Raw genomic sequence first — 17,366 nt, 5'->3', positions numbered from 1 at the left:
CATATGTAGGGGAACAGCAAACACTGTGACCTTTCAGAGGGGGTTGGGAGCAGGAAAGGATCGGAAAGAATAGCTAATACATGCTAAGCTTCATACCTGGATTATGGGATAATCTATGCAGCAAACCACCATGGCATATGTTTACTTACCTATGTAACAAACCTACACATCTTGCACTGAAGTGAAAATAAAAGAAATAAAAATATAGATTTGACTGCAACTTCAGATATATTTTCACTGGAAACATTACCTAGAAGAATTTGTTGCTGGAGATAAAGTAGAATTCTCATACTTAATACTATAGTATTAAATGTGCCTCTCTGTGCAAAAGTATTTTGTCGTAGGCAGTGTGGTTGTGTGGAAGGAAGAAAGATTCGTGCACAAGATTGTCACAAATATTAAGTGAAATTATACATGCACACATACAAACACAAATACACACAAACTTAACATAAAGTCAGAACGTGTTCCTGTGTACTTTTGTTAGTACCTTTTGATATTCTTACTTTAGAAAATAATCAAATTTGTAATTGGCTGGGATTTTATTTTTTCTAAAAGCTGTGTGAATTCAGTGCATGTTAATTTGCCCAAAATATGAATCCGAGGTCTTTGCACAATGCAGCCTCAAATCTAGGATGGTATTTGATTTGGCCTGGAAGTTTTGACTGAGATTCAACTTAATTTAAGACAAGAAAACCAAATAGGATTATGGAGAAAACTCTAAAACACCTCAGAGGAAGAATAAACGACCAAGGGAGAAAAAGACTTGGCTGGGCACAGCAGCTCATGCCAGTAATCTTAGTACTTTGTCGGGGCTGAGACAGGAGAATGGTTTTAGCCCAGGAACTTGAGACCAGCTTGGGAAACACAGGAAGACTCTGTCTTTAAAAGACATTTAAAAGTTAGCCAGGTGTCATGGTACATGCCCACAGCCCCAGCTACTCGGGAGGCTAAGGTGAAATGATCACTTGAGCCTGGAAGGTTGAGGCTGCAGTGAGTCGTGATCATGCTCCTGCACTTCAGCCTGGACAACAGAGACCTTGTCTCAAAAGAAAAAGAAATAAAAATAAAAAAACTTACCAGTGAAATATGTACTAACAGTAAGTAATTCTTTCCCCAAACCTTACTTTATGTTCAAAGATAAATAACATAGTAGCCTGTTCAGAGAGGGTCTCAGTGCTGATAAACTCAACAGAGTCCTCCTTCAGGTAGGCACTGATGGATGCATGTTACCTACTTTTCTAGACGATGGCCATTTCCCTCTTTTCTCTTTTTATTTTCATGCTGCCCTTACACGTTTCTTAGAAAATCCTCTTTGGATATTGGCAAGTCATACATTTTTTATTTCATTTTATAGATGAGTAAATATACAGATGTTAAAATGATTGAAATTACTTGCATCAGGCTAAAGAACTAGCTTTTGGCAGAGCAAAGAGGACTGTCTATGCTTTCACTTCTGTGTGTGGCTTACCCTCCCACACCATAAACTGACTTTTCTACCTCTTATTCTTTGGTCTTAATATTTCTGCTACATTTTCATTCTCTTCTTCCCCATATGAGACTGCAGCTTTCCAGTGAATCTGCTCAGCCCTGCCATGAGCACGAAAGAACTAACAGAGTGTGCCAGGAACTGGATCCTGCATTCTCCATTTCAATTATAGTTACAACATGTCTCAAGAGATGCATGAATCTCAGAGAGCTACTCCAGAATACTCAGAAAGATCGAGGCCAATTTGGCCACACACATTGATTTACAAGGGAAAAGAGTTACTGCAGAAACACAGTGCTTAGTCTGTGAATTGAAGTTTCCTCTGAGAAATGCAACAACTTTTGCAGTTCAGCAGCTGATGCCTTCTTTCTAAAAAGCTATTGGGACATCAGGAGGAAACCGTTATCTCTAGACATATTATCGTCATTTTATTTTTCATTTAGATAAATTTCTGAACTTCCTTAAATTGTGTTTCCCATCAGGATTGCACAGCTAAGATTTCAACATTGAACCCATGCCTGTGCTTGTTCAACTAAGCCCAAGAAAGCAACTTTGGATGTGTTTCTCACTAAGAAGAGAATGGCAATAGCTCAGATTTAAATGAAGTTCTAAAATACTAGGAATAAAGTATGTATAGTTATAAATTTTAAAATAGATTTGCCATCAAAAAAGGGTAAATTAAAAATATAAAGAAGGAGAAAAACAATGTTAATTTGAATGACAACTTGGAGCAATGTGGAGCAATAATCTTTTAATATATTATTTTCTACTTGAGATGCCTGGAGATGATTTCAGATTGCTGATTCAAAGCTGGTCTACTGCAAATGGTGTCATCAGTGTCAGCTGAATGACAGGGTCAAGTGTGAGACAGACATTCTGTATTAATTATTCAGCGCCATGATATGGGCTGGAATTCCTAATTGCACTGCTACCAAGTTTGTTCTCCAGTCCTCATTCTGAGTCCTCCTTTTTTTAACCCAAATATTATATTTTATTGTGGAAAATATACATAATATTAAATTTACCATTTTAACCAACCTTAAGTGTACAATTTGGAGATCTAAGTACATCCACTATTACTTATGATGGATGGCTATGCAACCACCACTACTGCCATCTATTTCCAGGACTCATTCATCATTCTAAATAGAAACTCTATACTCATTAAACAGTAATTCCTTGTTACATTTTTCCCTCAACCTCTGGTAATCTCTATTCCACTTCCTGCCTCTGAATTTGCCTATTTTAGGTAGCTCCTATCAATGGAATTATTCAGTATTTTTCCTTTAATGTGTCTGAAGTATTTCACTTGGCATAATGTTTTCAAGTTTCATCCATGTTGTATCAAGTATTAGAATTTCATTAATTTTTAAGGCTAAATAACCTAATAATCTTTTAATATATAATTTTCTACTTGAGATGGCTGGAGATTATTTCAGCCATCTGAAATCATCAAATTTAATATTATGTATATTTTCCACAATAAAATATAATATTTGGGTTAAAAAAAGGAGGACTCAGAATGAGGACTGGAGAACAAACTTGGTAGCAGTGCAATTAGGAATTCCAGCCCATATCATGGCGCTGAATAATTAATACAGAATGTCTGTCTCACACTTGACCCTGTCATTCAGCTGACACTGATGACACCATTTGCAGTAGACCAGCTTTGAATCAGCAACTGGCCCCAGGCTGAAGACTTCTTGAGGAACTCACCCTTATTACAGCATCCTGCATCACCAAAGACAGTTCTCCTTTATATTACATACTTGTGATTCAAACTTCTGGGAGGGTGCAACTGAAAGGTAGATCCTTGTCCATAATTATGTCATAGGTGTAAAAGAGGCTTCACCAGGTGCAGTGGCTCATGCCTGGAATCCCAGCATTTTGGGAATCAAAGGCAGGCCGATCACTTGAACCCAGGAGTTCGAGACCAGCCTGGGCAACATGGCAAGACCCCTTCTCTACAATAAATATAAAAATTAGCAGGGTGTAGTGGCACATGCCTATGGTTCCAGTTACTTTGGAGGCTGAGGTGGGAGGATTGCTTGAGCCCAGGAGGTTTCAGTCACAGTGAGCCAAGATCATGCCACTATACTCCAACCTGGGGCAACAGAGTAAAATCCTGTCTCCAGAAAAAAATAAGACTCTGGTAAGAACAGGCACAATATTTCCAGTTACTGCTGTAAATAGCAAAGGAGCTATATCTCCACCAAGACATACAATGTGAGAACCCTCTAAGCAAGGAAAGGTGTTAAGACAGGCAGATATTAAGAATGAGAGTGCCTATGCAGAAACACTTTCCTAAATTACTAACGGAAATTTAAATTCATATCAGCCTACTAGAGAAAAATTTTTGCAAAGTATAGCAAAAAAGTTGGAAAACTTTTAGGGAGCTATCCAACATATAGAATACTACACAAAGGAAATAAGTAGGAGTTGTACGCCTTGGGTGTGGTGGATCCCACCTGTAATCTCAGTGACTTCAGAGGCCTGAGGCAGGAGGATTGCTTGAGTCTAGGAGTTGGAGACCAGCCTGAGCAACACAGTGAGTCCCACAGTGAGCAACACAACAAAAGGCCTTGTTTTTGGCTGCACAGATCCCCATTAAGCACAGAACTTATCCCCCAATTGTTGGCAGTGCTGCCTGCAGACAGCCATCAACTTTCCTTGGAAAATGCTTTCACTGAATAAAGTCGTCTTGCCCAAAGTCACATCTCTTTTGAGAGCAACCTGTACCTGTGACTAGTTGACATGAGGGAATAAAACCTTTTCCCCTTTGCCTCAAGTTGACTTCATTCTAAAGGATTGCCCAGGTTCAGGGCTCAAGGCTGGGTGGACCAGCTAAGGCCATCTTTGAGGCAGCAGCATTTCCAACTCCTCCTACCTAATTCTGCTTCCTCCAATTCCATTAAATAAATGGCAGGCCTGATCTGAAAGCACTCCCTAATAAACTTCCTGCATGCTAAAATCCATCTCCAATTCTGTTGCCCAGGAACCCAAACTGTGATACAGAGAACTGCCTGAAGATCGTTTATACACCATTGTTCATCACTGTGTTATTTTAGCCATAAACATTTTTGAAAAATGACTTCATTGTTGAATCAGATATTAAGTATTATTCATAAAATAGTATTGATGGCTGCATAATCTATCTTACAGATTTCGATTATGTTTCTAAATAAAATTAAAAGAAAAAGAGCATAAATATTAACATTTAAATTATATGTAAGGCAGAAAAGAGAGAGAAAAAGTCATATTCCTGAGTGTTAATATAAATCATACTTGGTGAATCAGATAGGAAAAGTTTTTCTTAGCGCTTTCTCTTGTTTCCCAACTTTTCCACATTAAGCATGCATACTTTTTTTTTTTTTTTTTTTTGGAATAGAGTCTTGCTCTGTCACCCAGGTTAGAGTGTAGTGGCACGATCTTGGCTCACTGCAACTTCTGCCTCCCAGGTTCAAGTGATTCTCCTCCCTCAGCCTCCCAAGTAGCTGGGATTAGAGGCACCTGCCACCATTCCTTGCTAATTTTTGTATTTTTAGTACAGATGCAGTTTCACCACCTTGGCTAGGGTGGTCTCGAACTCCTGACCTTGTCATCCACCCACCTCAGCCTCACAAAGTGCTGGGATTACAGGCATGAACCATGGTGGCTGGCCAAGCATACATCTTTTTACAGAAGATAATTAAATATTTTATATTTGTAATTTGTCCATATTTTAAAATAACTTTGTCAAACTATTTAAAGTAACAAATAGTTTTCACTTTGTGTGAGGTGGGAGCAACATAAATGACTTAGTCATTTAATATTGAGATGTCAGATATATCCTAAGAATATGGACTTTAATGTGAGGTAAGGGAGATAAAGAGTGTAATGCTCACAAGAAGTTGCGTTTACAATAAATTATATACCATAATTTTCATGCTTAGAAATTTTTTGAAATTTATTATACTTTAAGTTCTAGGGTACATGTACAGAACGTGCAAGTTTGTTACATAGGTGTAGACATGTCATGGTGGTTTGTTGCATCCATCGTCCTGTCATCTACATTAGGTATTTCTCCTAATGCTATCCAACCCTAATCCCTTCACCACTGTTATCCCTCCCCTAGCCCCCACCCCCGACAGGCCCCAGTGTGTGATGTACCCCTCCCTGTGTCCATGTGTTCTCATTGTTCAACACCCACTTGTGAGTGAGAACATGCGGTGTTTGGTTTTCTGTTCTTGTGTTAATTTGCTGAGAATGATGGTTTCCAGCTTCATCCATGTCCCTGCAAAGGACATGAACTCATCCTTTTTATGGCTGCATAGTATTCCACAGTGTATATGTGCTATATTTTCTTTATCCAGTCTACAATATTATTTGTTTAGCATACTATTAACAGTATTAGTGATATTGTATTAGTGTTGGGCACCAAGGCCTAGTTGCTAAAAAGTGTCTAACATTGTCAAGGGAAGGCCTTTTTCTGGAAGCAGCAAAAGAGACAAGGTGAATTCAAGGGCAGATGTGCCAATGTGGCTACAGATTTTGTTAGAGGTGCTTTCTCTGGAGTTGGAATCTTCCCTGACAAGGTGGATCTCAGTATCTCCAACAGAGCTGTGCCACTCCTGGCTTGGCCCTGATAGACCAATTTGGATAGAAAACAAATTTGAACAGAAAAGAATATGCAAGACTTGCTTATCACCCCAGCCATTTCCATATTACATCCAGATGCTAGTGTTTGCAAATTATTTAACTTAATCTCAAGAGATAGATTATATGGACAAAGACATACAATGAGAGGATATTAAAAGCCTGATATTAATGACATTGGATGCACCAACTGAAAAATAGCAATGTAACACTTCTGAAATAATGGTATCTTTGAAAGATGGGGAACATACTAGTCAGGTGACTGAGAAAGGATGTATTTCTCTGAGAAGCAGTAATAAAGTTTACATGTATTTTGCTTTGTTAGTTTAATTTTTAAAATGAGATCTGGAAATGGAAGTTAAAAACAGTGAATTGGTTAGCCTTTATAAAATTACACTGATTCAAAAGTGGGCAAAGGATATGAACAGACACTTTACAAAAGAAGACATACATGAGGCCAACAAACATATGAAAAAATGCTCATCATCACTGGTCATCAGAGAAATGCAAATCAAAACTACATCGAGATACCATCTCATGCCAGTTAGAATGGCGATCATTAAAAAAATCTAGAGACAACAGATGCTGGAGAGGATGTGGAGAAATAGGAACACTTTTACACTGTTAGTGGGAGTGTACATTAGTTCAACCATTGTGGAAGACAGTGTGGCGATTCCTCAAGGACCTAGAAATAGAAATTCCATTTGACCCAGCAATCCCATTACTGGGTATATATCCAAAGGATTACAAATCGTTCTACTATAAGGACACGTGCACACGAATGTTCATTGCAGCACTGTTTACAATAGCAAAGACCTGGAACCAACCCAAATGCCCATCGACGATAGACTGGACAGGGAAAATGTGGCACATATACACCATGGAATACTATGCAGCCATCCAAAACGATGAGTTTCGGTCCTTTGTAGGGACATGGATGAACCTGGAAACCATCATTCTCAGCAAACTAACAGAAGAGCAGAAGATCAAACACCGCATGTTCTCACTCATAGGCGGGTGTTGAACAATGAGAACACATGGACACAGGGAGGGGAGCACTAGGCACTGGGGTCAGTTGGGGGGAAATAGGGGAGGGATGGTGGGGGGTGGGGAGCAGGGGAGAGATAGCAAGGGGAGAGATGCCAGATGTAGGTGATGGGGAGGAAGGCAGCAAATCACACTGCCACGTGTGTACCTATGCAACAATCTTGCATGTTCTTCACATGTACCCCAAAACCTAAAATGCAATAAAATAAATAAATAGGGAAAAAAAAGAATTGATATAATTGCAAAAAAAAAAAAAATTACAAAAATTACACTGATAGGAAAGAAGAAAATGTTATTAAGCAAACAGGAGAAACAACTATAAAATACTTTAAAATGAGTAAAGAGGAAGACTGCTGGTACAGAACAAAAAAATCAGTAATTTGGAAGATAAACTTAAGGAATTACCCAAAAATACCAAGGAAATACATGAAAGTGAGAAAGAATATGATGAATGAGAATACTGCCTATCAGATTTCAAGCCAATAGTCCGTGCCTGTAAAGAAGAGAGAACAAAATTAGTCAGGCATGGTGGTGTGTGCCTGTAATTCCAGCTACTTGGGAGGCAGAGACAGGAAAATTGCCTGAACCTGGGAGGTGGAGATTGCAGTAAGCTGAGATAGTGCCGCTGGACTCTAGCGTGGGCAACAGAGAGAGACTATCTCAAAAAAAAAAAAAAAAAAAAAAAAAGTAAGAGGGGAAAAAAAAAAGAAAAAATAAAAAAAAAAAAAAAAAAAAAAAAAAGAGAGAGAGAGAGAATGAATGGAAGAGACTATAGACACAGAGAAAGAAAGGAAGAAAAGTTTTGCAATGATGAAAGTCTGTTAAATACAATTGTTAATTTTGCCTAAACCTATCTGGAGCATTTGAAACATACAGTTTGGCTCTGTGTCCAATTCCCCAAATCTCATTTTGTAATCCCTACAATCCCCACATGTTGAGGGAGGGACCTGGTGGGAGGTGATTGGGGACAGCTTCCCCCATGCTGTTGTCATGACAGATCTGATGGTTTTGTAAGTGTTTGACAGTTCCTTCTTCACACACACTCTCTTGCCATCCACCATGTAAGATGTTCCGGCTTCCTCTTTTGCCATGATTTTAAGTTTCCTGAGGCCTCCCCAGCCACATGGAACTCTGAGTCAGTTAAATCTCCTTTCTTTATAAATTACCCAGTTTCAGGTGGTATTCTTTATAGTAGTGTGAAAATGGACTAATACAAAATGTTTGTTCTCTACTTCTTTGTATCAGCTGTCTATTGCTGCATAACAAATATCTCTAAACCATAGCAACTTAAAACACATATTAATTATAATACAGTTTCTGTAGGTGTAAAATCTGGACAAAATTTAGCTGTATCCTCTACTTCAGGGTGTCTCACAAGGCTGCAGTCAAGATTCAACTGGGAAATAATCTACTTCCAAGCTTATTCATTAGTTGTTGGCAGATGTCAATTCCTTGAGGGTTGTTGAACTCAGGGGACCCCTCCTCTTACTGGCTGCTAGCAAGAGGCCACCTTCAATTTTTCACCACATAGTAGTCATTACTTCCAATGTGAATAATAAAATATTAATAATCCTCTCCATATTCTCAGTTTGCAACCAACTAAAATTTGCTTTCTTTTTCATGCATACTTGATTATTTTATAAAAAGCTAAAAGTATTCCCAAAGCCCAAATAAAAGCAGTGATTTGGTGAGGTGTAATAAGTATCTAGATAACACTGTGTTATCTCAGAGAAACAGGATAAGAACATAATTTAACCTAATAATTTCACTGTTTTAAAAAAGCAGAGAAGGCAAAAATAACTAATGATTAAAAAAGCAGGCTTTGTGGCATATCTGAGGTGGTTAAATGTCAAATAGGTGAAATTCTCATAAAGTTAGAAAGTTGCAGATGCAAGTGTGGAAACAGTATTGTGAAACCAAAGTCTGTTCTAATCCCCTCTGCAGTTCAGCTCAAAGGGAAAGTTTGTAGGACTTGTATTCAAAGTCCTATGATAAAATAATGGTTTCTCTGTCATTGTATTGCAGTTATTTCCTCTTCATATAAGAATTATGATGTGCCTGCATCAGGGACCTACTGACATCATTCAGGAACTCACAGGAGTGTTCATATGCCACTGCCTGAGAGTGTATGGTTAATTTTTGCTTAGGTTGTGGTACTTGGCTAGTTGAAGAATCATAGGTTTCAGATTTTCATTCCATCAGTATAAAAACTGATGAGGTGAATCTGTTACTGGGGACAGGTATTAAAATTAAAAAAGCAAGCAAAAAGTTTTCGTGAACTGGTCACAAGTACATAATAGCTTTCCAGGAAATAGGGATTTATTTCTTTTTCAGGAGAGGGTCTTCCAAAACCTCACAGGGCAGTTAAAACTATACATTTTAAGTTGTTCTTGTGCAAAAGCCACATGGAAAGAAAGGCTCTAGCCTTGACAGTGATTTGAACAGTGGACTCTGGATTTCCTGAGGATTGAGCTTCACCTTTGAGGCCAGAGTGAGCTCATCTAGAACCTCAGACTGCAAGGGTAAATAAACCATAAAGTTCCTAATGAAGAGACAGGCCTGTGGGGACCAGTTAAGTGATGGAAATGGGTGAAGCAGACACATCCAAGAAAAACTGTACATGTGATGTTAAACTAAAGCATGGTCCTTGATTACAGAAACAGCTACTTTACTAGGTAAGATGTTCTCTGTTTAAAGGGACTGAAAATTTAACTCAAAATGGCTTAAACAACAAGGAAAATTAATGGATCATATAACCAGGAGTACTAAGAAAGTGTGAGGTAACTCCAGCAGTCATTAATCTACCAGATCAATGACATCATTGAAAGGTCAGGTTTTATTCTTTTCATCTTTCTGCTGTATCTTCTTCAGCCTTCATAATCGCAGTGTGGAGTGCAGCAGTACCAGATAGAGTATTCAGAAGCCCATATCCAGAAAAAGGGATGAGGAAAAATTTTCCAGCAATGTTTTGACATAACTCCTTTCTCATCTTACTGGGAAAAAAGGGGGAGGATTATAAAATCATCTCCAAGACAACCACTAGTATGGGAAAATGAGGTCATCATAATTGACTTAAATGGATAGGGTTTTAACCAGGAGATGGTTAGGAGGTTCGTTCCTATAAGTGAGCAGGTGAACAAAATTAGGGTTCTAAAAGCCAGGAAGAAGGGGGTTATTTTGCTGGCAAGCCATAGTGTTTGCTACATTACCCATCAACTAAGCTGATGGTTGATATAGGCAACGTGATTCTATTGTTGAAAAAGAGTCGGATTACTTTGTGATTACATCTGACAAAGCTGGGAATCTGGATGTTTATGCAAGATCTCTCAATTTGTAAATATTAGCAATACATTCAAAACATTTAAAAGTACTATGTGTCCAGTATCATTCAGACCAAATAAAATACATTTGCAGTCCAAACATGCCCTGCAGCTTACCAGTTTGAAACCTCTGGTTTATTTTATGAATTTAACTAAAATTTTCTAAATTTAGAAAGTGAACACCACTTTAACCATGCCAGTAATTACACAAATATATATGATAAAACATTTTTTTAATTCATAGTGGTACTCAAGTGTAAAAAACTACAAATGATATAGCCAACAATGATTTCAGGAGCTAATGTAAGAAAGAAATGCACAACACACAATGTTTACATCATTTTCTTAACTGAGATTCTAATTTGACAAGTTAATGGTTAAAATGATCAGGATGTTGCTACTCATTTAATAATGGATGTACAATTTTTCTCTTATTCCTCCAAGATTAGTGTGATGTATTTTGTTTTGTTTTCATTAGAGAATGAATCAATTCCTATTAAAGATTTTAACTTCAGAGAGATTTCTTTGCAATCATCTTCCTTCTTGTAAGTATGGATAATTGAAATTTTAAATTCATGCAAAGGTTCTCAGGCATGTCACCCTTGAACATTTTCTTCAGTCTCTTCAAAGCATAACATGAATCAGAAAATGTTAACCTCCTTGAGTCAAGAGCAATACTATTGAGAAATAAGTATGTCTCTGTTATTCGATTTTCCAGTTTTCCAAGTTGATAATTTAGCCATGAGTTCTTGCTAGTTGTTACTTCATGCTTTTGGATTTGAGTTCTAAAAAAGACAGAACTTTTAAATGATCAGCTTCCTCCAAAAATTGAGATATTCTCTATTATGAAACTTTGAACTATGAAGAAATTATGTGAAGTCACGGTTTCTGTTTCATAGGTTATTTGAGCAAAAATGAAGAATTGGAAATGCAAGAGGATAGGAAGGGAGTGAGAAAAACACCACACTAAGATGTAAATATTTATCTGGTGATTAGCATAATATGGAGAAGGTAGGGAACCAGGAGGAGGGTTATAGAATACTGTACTTATTATTCTATGGGAGATTTCTTCTCATATTCATCCTTGGGAAATATTTCTGACAAATAATATTGGTGTCTACATAGCTTTCTAGCTGAGACCCTTCCAACTTCCCTCTTTTTAGTTATTGGCCATACTCAGAAATAAGACATTAATGTCAGCTCATCTCCAAATCATGCAGATACTATTATTTGTAAATTTCTTCTAAAAACACATGGTGGGCCTTCTCTCCTTGATAGCAGGAAATTATAATACAAGAATATAATAGTTTGTCTATACATCTCTTACCTTTGGTGTAGACATTGGACTATCCTTGAAAACAGTAGAGGGAAGTGCTTTTGTGTCTTTATGCTACATTAATTATAAAAACAATGGCATGTCATTAGAATGCTGTGCTTGTCCCATCTTAGCTATAGTTATTTCTTCATGAAATTATTCCTTACCTCTTTTTCACTCATTTAAATTCTACCCAGCTTTCAGAGTCCAGTTCAAATTCCAACTTTCAGCCAATGAATATTCATCCTACTTTAACTACTCTGAACCTGTTGACTTTCTCCTCGCCATATTTTTCTTGTTAGTGTCACTCATCTTGGGTGATAATACAAATAATAGAGGAATTAAGGGCTCCATTTTTTTTTTGAGACAGAGTTTCACTGCTGTTGCCCAGGCTGGCATGCAGTGGTGAGATCTCAGCTCACCACAACCTCCACCTCCTGGGTTCAAACAATTCTCCTGCCTCAGCCTCTCGAGTAGCAGGGATTACAGGCATGTGCCACCACACCTGGCTAATTTTGTATTTTTAGTAGAGACAGGGTTTCCCCATGTTGACCAAGCTGGTCTCGAACTCCTGACCCCAGGTGATCTGCCAGCCTCAGCCTTCTAAAGTGCTGGGATTTCAGGCATGAGCCACCATGCCCAGCCTAAGGGCTCCATTTTTACATCACTGACTTTCTCACTAAAATGTGAAAATTTTTGGAGAAAAAAAAAAAAAAAGGAACTGAAATTTAGGTATTGCTGATTTACCCACAGCAGAATACCAAGCACAGGAAACATACCCAGGAAACTTTTAATGACTGAATGTCCTGTGCTTCTTACTTCATGAGCATCTGATTTTTATTGCAGATTTGCCTCTATCTGACCTATTTTTCATACCCTACCTTCTACAGAAAACTGACTAATAATAGGTCTTATTCTATCTACAATATATATACAGTTAATTATCATGTAATAAAATTTTATCTCCTCTTAAGCATCTAGAAATGAATCTTTGAAGGAGCTATTTACCTCACCCAGCAGAGCTATTTATCGTTTCTCAATAATTATGTAACAGTAACCCTATTTTTTATAATAAAAAATCAATACCCATACTAATTTATACATAGTAAGTAGGCCTTGCTTTTTTAGATACCCCTGGGGCAAATGTGCTATGATATCTCAAGTTAACCTCAAAAGCACACATCCTGATAAATAACCCATGGATTTGGAGACAGTACTTACAATGAGCAGAAGAGATACTTAAAAATCACCAGTGACTATCTGATACTTACAAGGAAAGAAGAAGATGACATAGGTGCAAGAATCGGTGGTGGTGGAAAATCTGGCTTTGTAATTAGCTAGGAAAAGGATAAAAAATTTAAATTCAAAGACAGGGTCCTGAAAATAGGTGTGCATAAAGAAAAGGCTTAAATCATTTTCAGAAATGGGTAAGCCATGACCCTACCCATGAGAATATTGTAAATGTATGCATTCACTTGCTTTCATTTAGTTGCACACACACAGTTGAGACAGAAGTCCAATGCCAACAGATATGTGATGAAGATGATTACTGTAAACCGTATGTTTGCATCACCCCACAATTTCATATGTTGAAAACCTAATCCCCAGAATGATGGTATTTGGAGGTAGGGCCTTTTGGAAGTAATGAGGCCATGAGGGTGCAGCTCTCATAATAGGATTAATGCCCTCATGAGAAGAGGCACAAGAGAGATGTTCTCTGTTATGTGAGGATACAATGAAAAGGCAGCTGTCTACAAGGCAGAAGGCAGCCTCGCCAAACACTGACTCTGCCAGCTTCTTGAAGTTGGACTTCACAGTCTCCAGGATATGAGAACTAAACATCTGTTATTTAAGTCACCCAGTCTATGCTAATTTAGTTGCAGCAGGCTGAGCCGATGAAAACAGCAGTGGTACCCTATTAAGTAGATTGGTTCTCTTCTTGTCCTAAGTTGGCATGGAGTAACATACATGTTCACATTTTATATTCTCAAGTTTTGCCGAAGAATTTGTATTTTATATTAATATTCACATAGATTTCAATATTGTCGTGAAGAAATAATGGAGCATTGTCGACTATGACTTTCACTGATATTTCCTGGAGATTGAACTAGGGTGACATTTAAGAGAAGTTGCTAACTCACAAAAGACGCTGGGGGCTCATTGCCTTCTAATGGCAGATCATACACCTGGGACTTCATCCGACTCATCTAAAAAGAAGAATGAATGTTTCAAATGAACCATTAGTTTCATAGGCACAGTTTTTAAGTAAGCAGTCTTTTTAACGCATGGAAGCTTGGAACTAAGCTGACACCAAGAGACCAGTTAGAGTCACAGTGGTCCAGCTGGTATATGCTACGGAAGTATTTCCCAGAGCAGTAATGAAAAGTTTCCATCAGTAAATTATTGCCAGTGTTATTATCATTAACCAACTTCAGCTAAAATCTCTATATTTACAGGACATGACTAGGACATTAGGACTATACATATTATATGTATTATATAGACATACATATTTTTGTACCTACTGGGCAATTTGCAAAGAAATAACCTAGAATCAGAGAGCAAGAGGGAATGTGTGTGTGAGAGAGACAGACAGAGACAAAGACAGACAGACATCTTTCTGCCTTCTTTGTTCTCTTTATTCTGTTTGCATTTCATGCACCCCAGCAAAGTAGCCTCTGCATTTTAGGGACTCTGTTTTGCATTTAACAAAAGACAAAGGAGACTTTTCTGAATGTGTAATTGCAAAATGCTGCTGGGTAGAAATGATACGTAGGTGGTCTAAGAGTGTGAGAGAAATGCAAAATGGGGCCACGGTAATCACAGTCCAAACTATAATTCACCTCTTGGGGTTGGACAGCCTTTACCATCTGGGGTTTCCTCTTCTGTTTGTATGATCTGGTCCCAGTGGTAGATAGTGGCCTGTAATAGACAAACACATTATGTCAATTGACTTAGCAGCTCCTTCAGCATGACCGGGAAACTCTGTACAAGATTCCCATCTTCCTTTTCCCATTGTGTCCTTCTTGTCTTTTATCTGCTCCCTGGGTCATTTTTCAGCTTTTACTTCCCTGTCAGCCTCCTTCATTGTCTTGTAATTCATAATCAGTACATATAATTTTCTTTTTTTTTTCTCTATAGGACCCTGATTTCTAAAAATGATAGTGTTGAATCCAAATTTTTATCTAAATTATGTTGTTTTATTAATATCTTATTCATTAAAAATTAAAAGAAACTCATAAGTGAATAAATCAGAAAGAAAAAAAAAAAAAAAAAAAAAAAAAACAATACACTATTGTGCTAGAATCATGTTTGTAAGATCAACCCAGGCTCCTCCACTTACTCTGCATGACTGAAAGCATATTTGATAACGTCTCTGAGCCCATTTTCACTTTTGTCAAAATGTGAAGTTCATAGCCTTGCAAAATTGTGTAAGAATTAATATAAAACCCTTTTCATATGTGAAATGAAACTAATAATAACCACTTTGAAGTTCTCGAGAAAGTTTAAATGAGATAAGAAGATATAAAATGCTTAGCACAGGGTTGGTGTGGTGGCTCATGCCTGTAATCCCAGCACTTTGGGAGGCCGAGGCGGGTGGATCATTTGAGGTCAGGGGTTCGAGACCAGCTTAGCCAATATGGTGAAACTCTGTCTCTACCAAAAGTACAAAAATTAGCCACGTGTGGTGGCATATGCCTGTAATTCCAGTTACTCAGAGGGCTGAGGTAGGGGAAGTACTTGAACCCGGGAGGTGGAGGTTGCAGTGAGCTGAGATCCTGCCATTGCACTCCAGCCTGGGCCACAGAGGGAGACTCCATCTCAAAAAAAATAATAATAATAATGGTGTGGCACTGATAGCACAGTGCTTATCATATAGTGATCAATTAATTCTAGATATCCTTATAGTAAATTCAAAAATCAGTCATAACGGGAGTTAATATCACTCTTATTGTTAAATATAAATATAATGACTAACAGAAGAAAAAAACCCATTTCTTCCTGTGAAGGATATCTCAGTTAAAAGGAAATCCAGCTTCTGGTGTAAAAAGACTGTATATGCATGTATTTCTGAATATTAGAAGTAAACCAAAATTCACTTTGAAAGGGTAGGTTATGCCCTTGAATTTTAATTAAAAAAGGGGTCAGAGAGCCTCTACAGCAATATAAGATAAAAGGTCACCTCTGGTCCTTCTTCTGCTTTTCTCTGGAGCTCTGGTGCCGGATTACTATAGCAACCACCAGACAAATGACCGCCATTGGGAACAGCACCCCAACCACAATGGAGAAGTCTGCAGCAGAGAACAGAGGCCCACTGAGCACTGCAGAAACACACATCTGCCCATCACACTAGTCCTTGTTTCTTTACTTGGCACATATTCCAGCTACCCTTTTCTCTAATGAATATACATTCGCTGGAAAACCTCCCATAGCCAGTAAAATGAAAATGTATTTTGATCAGCATTATTATATTAATATTTAGATAGAAGAAATATACATAAAATCTGTAGGAAATATTTAACATGAAATAAGTTAAAAAATCATAATATTGAGAATACTTAGAAGGGATAATGTTTGTAACAACTGGAAAATGAGCTGGGAGAATAGAAGAGAATATACAGTAAGGAAGATGGCAAAGAAGAAATAAAATATTTTGAGAAGCAGTCTTGAAATAAAACAGAAAAAGAAACTAAAACTTGGAAGATATATTCTTGTCAGTAGAAAATAAGAAGCTGAGGTATGACTAAGAGAACTGATAGACAAATAATTGAGTGTTCCACTGATGTTGGTCCACAATGGAATTAATATGGACAGAAAGGAAGTTATGTGACCTCGAGAATGAGGAAATGGTTTGAACAAACATTCCTGGGGCCCCGTGGTGCTTTTTCTTTTATTGATGAATTTAAATAATGAATGCAAACACTTCAGTCTTTTGCTATCTCAAGTGTTCATTTCTCTTACAATAATCTGAAACCACAAGAAAATGGGAAGTAAAAGACTGAAGAGCAATGCCAACAGTGACCACTCTCATTACTAAAATCAGCAAACCATAGCAAGATTAATTTTAGTATTAATGCAAGAAAAGTTCACAAGTGTGAGCACACACACACATGTGGATATAGATAGGCACATCAGAAGCAGAATTCTAGATAAGACAATGACTTCAGTTCAAACATTCACTAGTATCCACATTCCAAAAAGTCCAAAAAGTCAAAGGAAAATCAAACAGTGAAGCATTCTGCTGCAGTGTAGATAGCTTCAGAATGAAAAATATAAGCTTACTTCCACTAATGTCAGAACTATAACTATTTTCAAAGAATGATATTTTAGCAAAGGAAATAAATGGGACTTGGCAGTACTTCAGAAATACCCTGAACTTGAGAAGACATAGTCTGGAGCTAAAGTTGGGACAGAGGACAGACGGAAGTACAACAAACAGTAAGGTTTGCAGGTGAAGACAGAAATCACTGAAGAGTAAGTGCAGCCTCTTCTTGTTTCTGGTAATGGTGGACTAGGAAACTAAGACCAACCCTCTGTTAAAAATAATCATTGAATTATT

The 17,366-nt window shown here is 37.6% G+C and overlaps 1 protein-coding gene across 1 annotated transcript in view; it reads right to left on the bottom strand.

Moving 5' to 3' along the window:
- Positions 1-9,470: 9,470 nt before the first annotated feature.
- ADAM28 (ADAM metallopeptidase domain 28) overlaps positions 9,471-17,366 on the bottom strand; it is a 65,491-nt gene continuing 57,595 nt past the window's right edge. The window contains 6 exon segments of the mRNA XM_032288550.1: positions 9,471-11,276; positions 11,819-11,881; positions 13,078-13,143; positions 13,948-14,013; positions 14,650-14,728; positions 15,990-16,098. Coding sequence (XP_032144441.1) covers positions 11,256-11,276; positions 11,819-11,881; positions 13,078-13,143; positions 13,948-14,013; positions 14,650-14,728; positions 15,990-16,098 — 404 coding nt within the window. The 3' untranslated portion in view covers positions 9,471-11,255.

This window comes from Sapajus apella, unplaced genomic scaffold (genome assembly GCF_009761245.1).
Source record: "Sapajus apella isolate SASKATOON/1434 unplaced genomic scaffold, GSC_monkey_1.0 scaffold21, whole genome shotgun sequence".
Taxonomy (NCBI): Eukaryota; Metazoa; Chordata; class Mammalia; order Primates; family Cebidae; genus Sapajus; species Sapajus apella.
The sequence above is the reverse complement of the archived record's forward strand: the minus strand, read 5'-3'. Positions and strand labels throughout refer to the sequence as shown.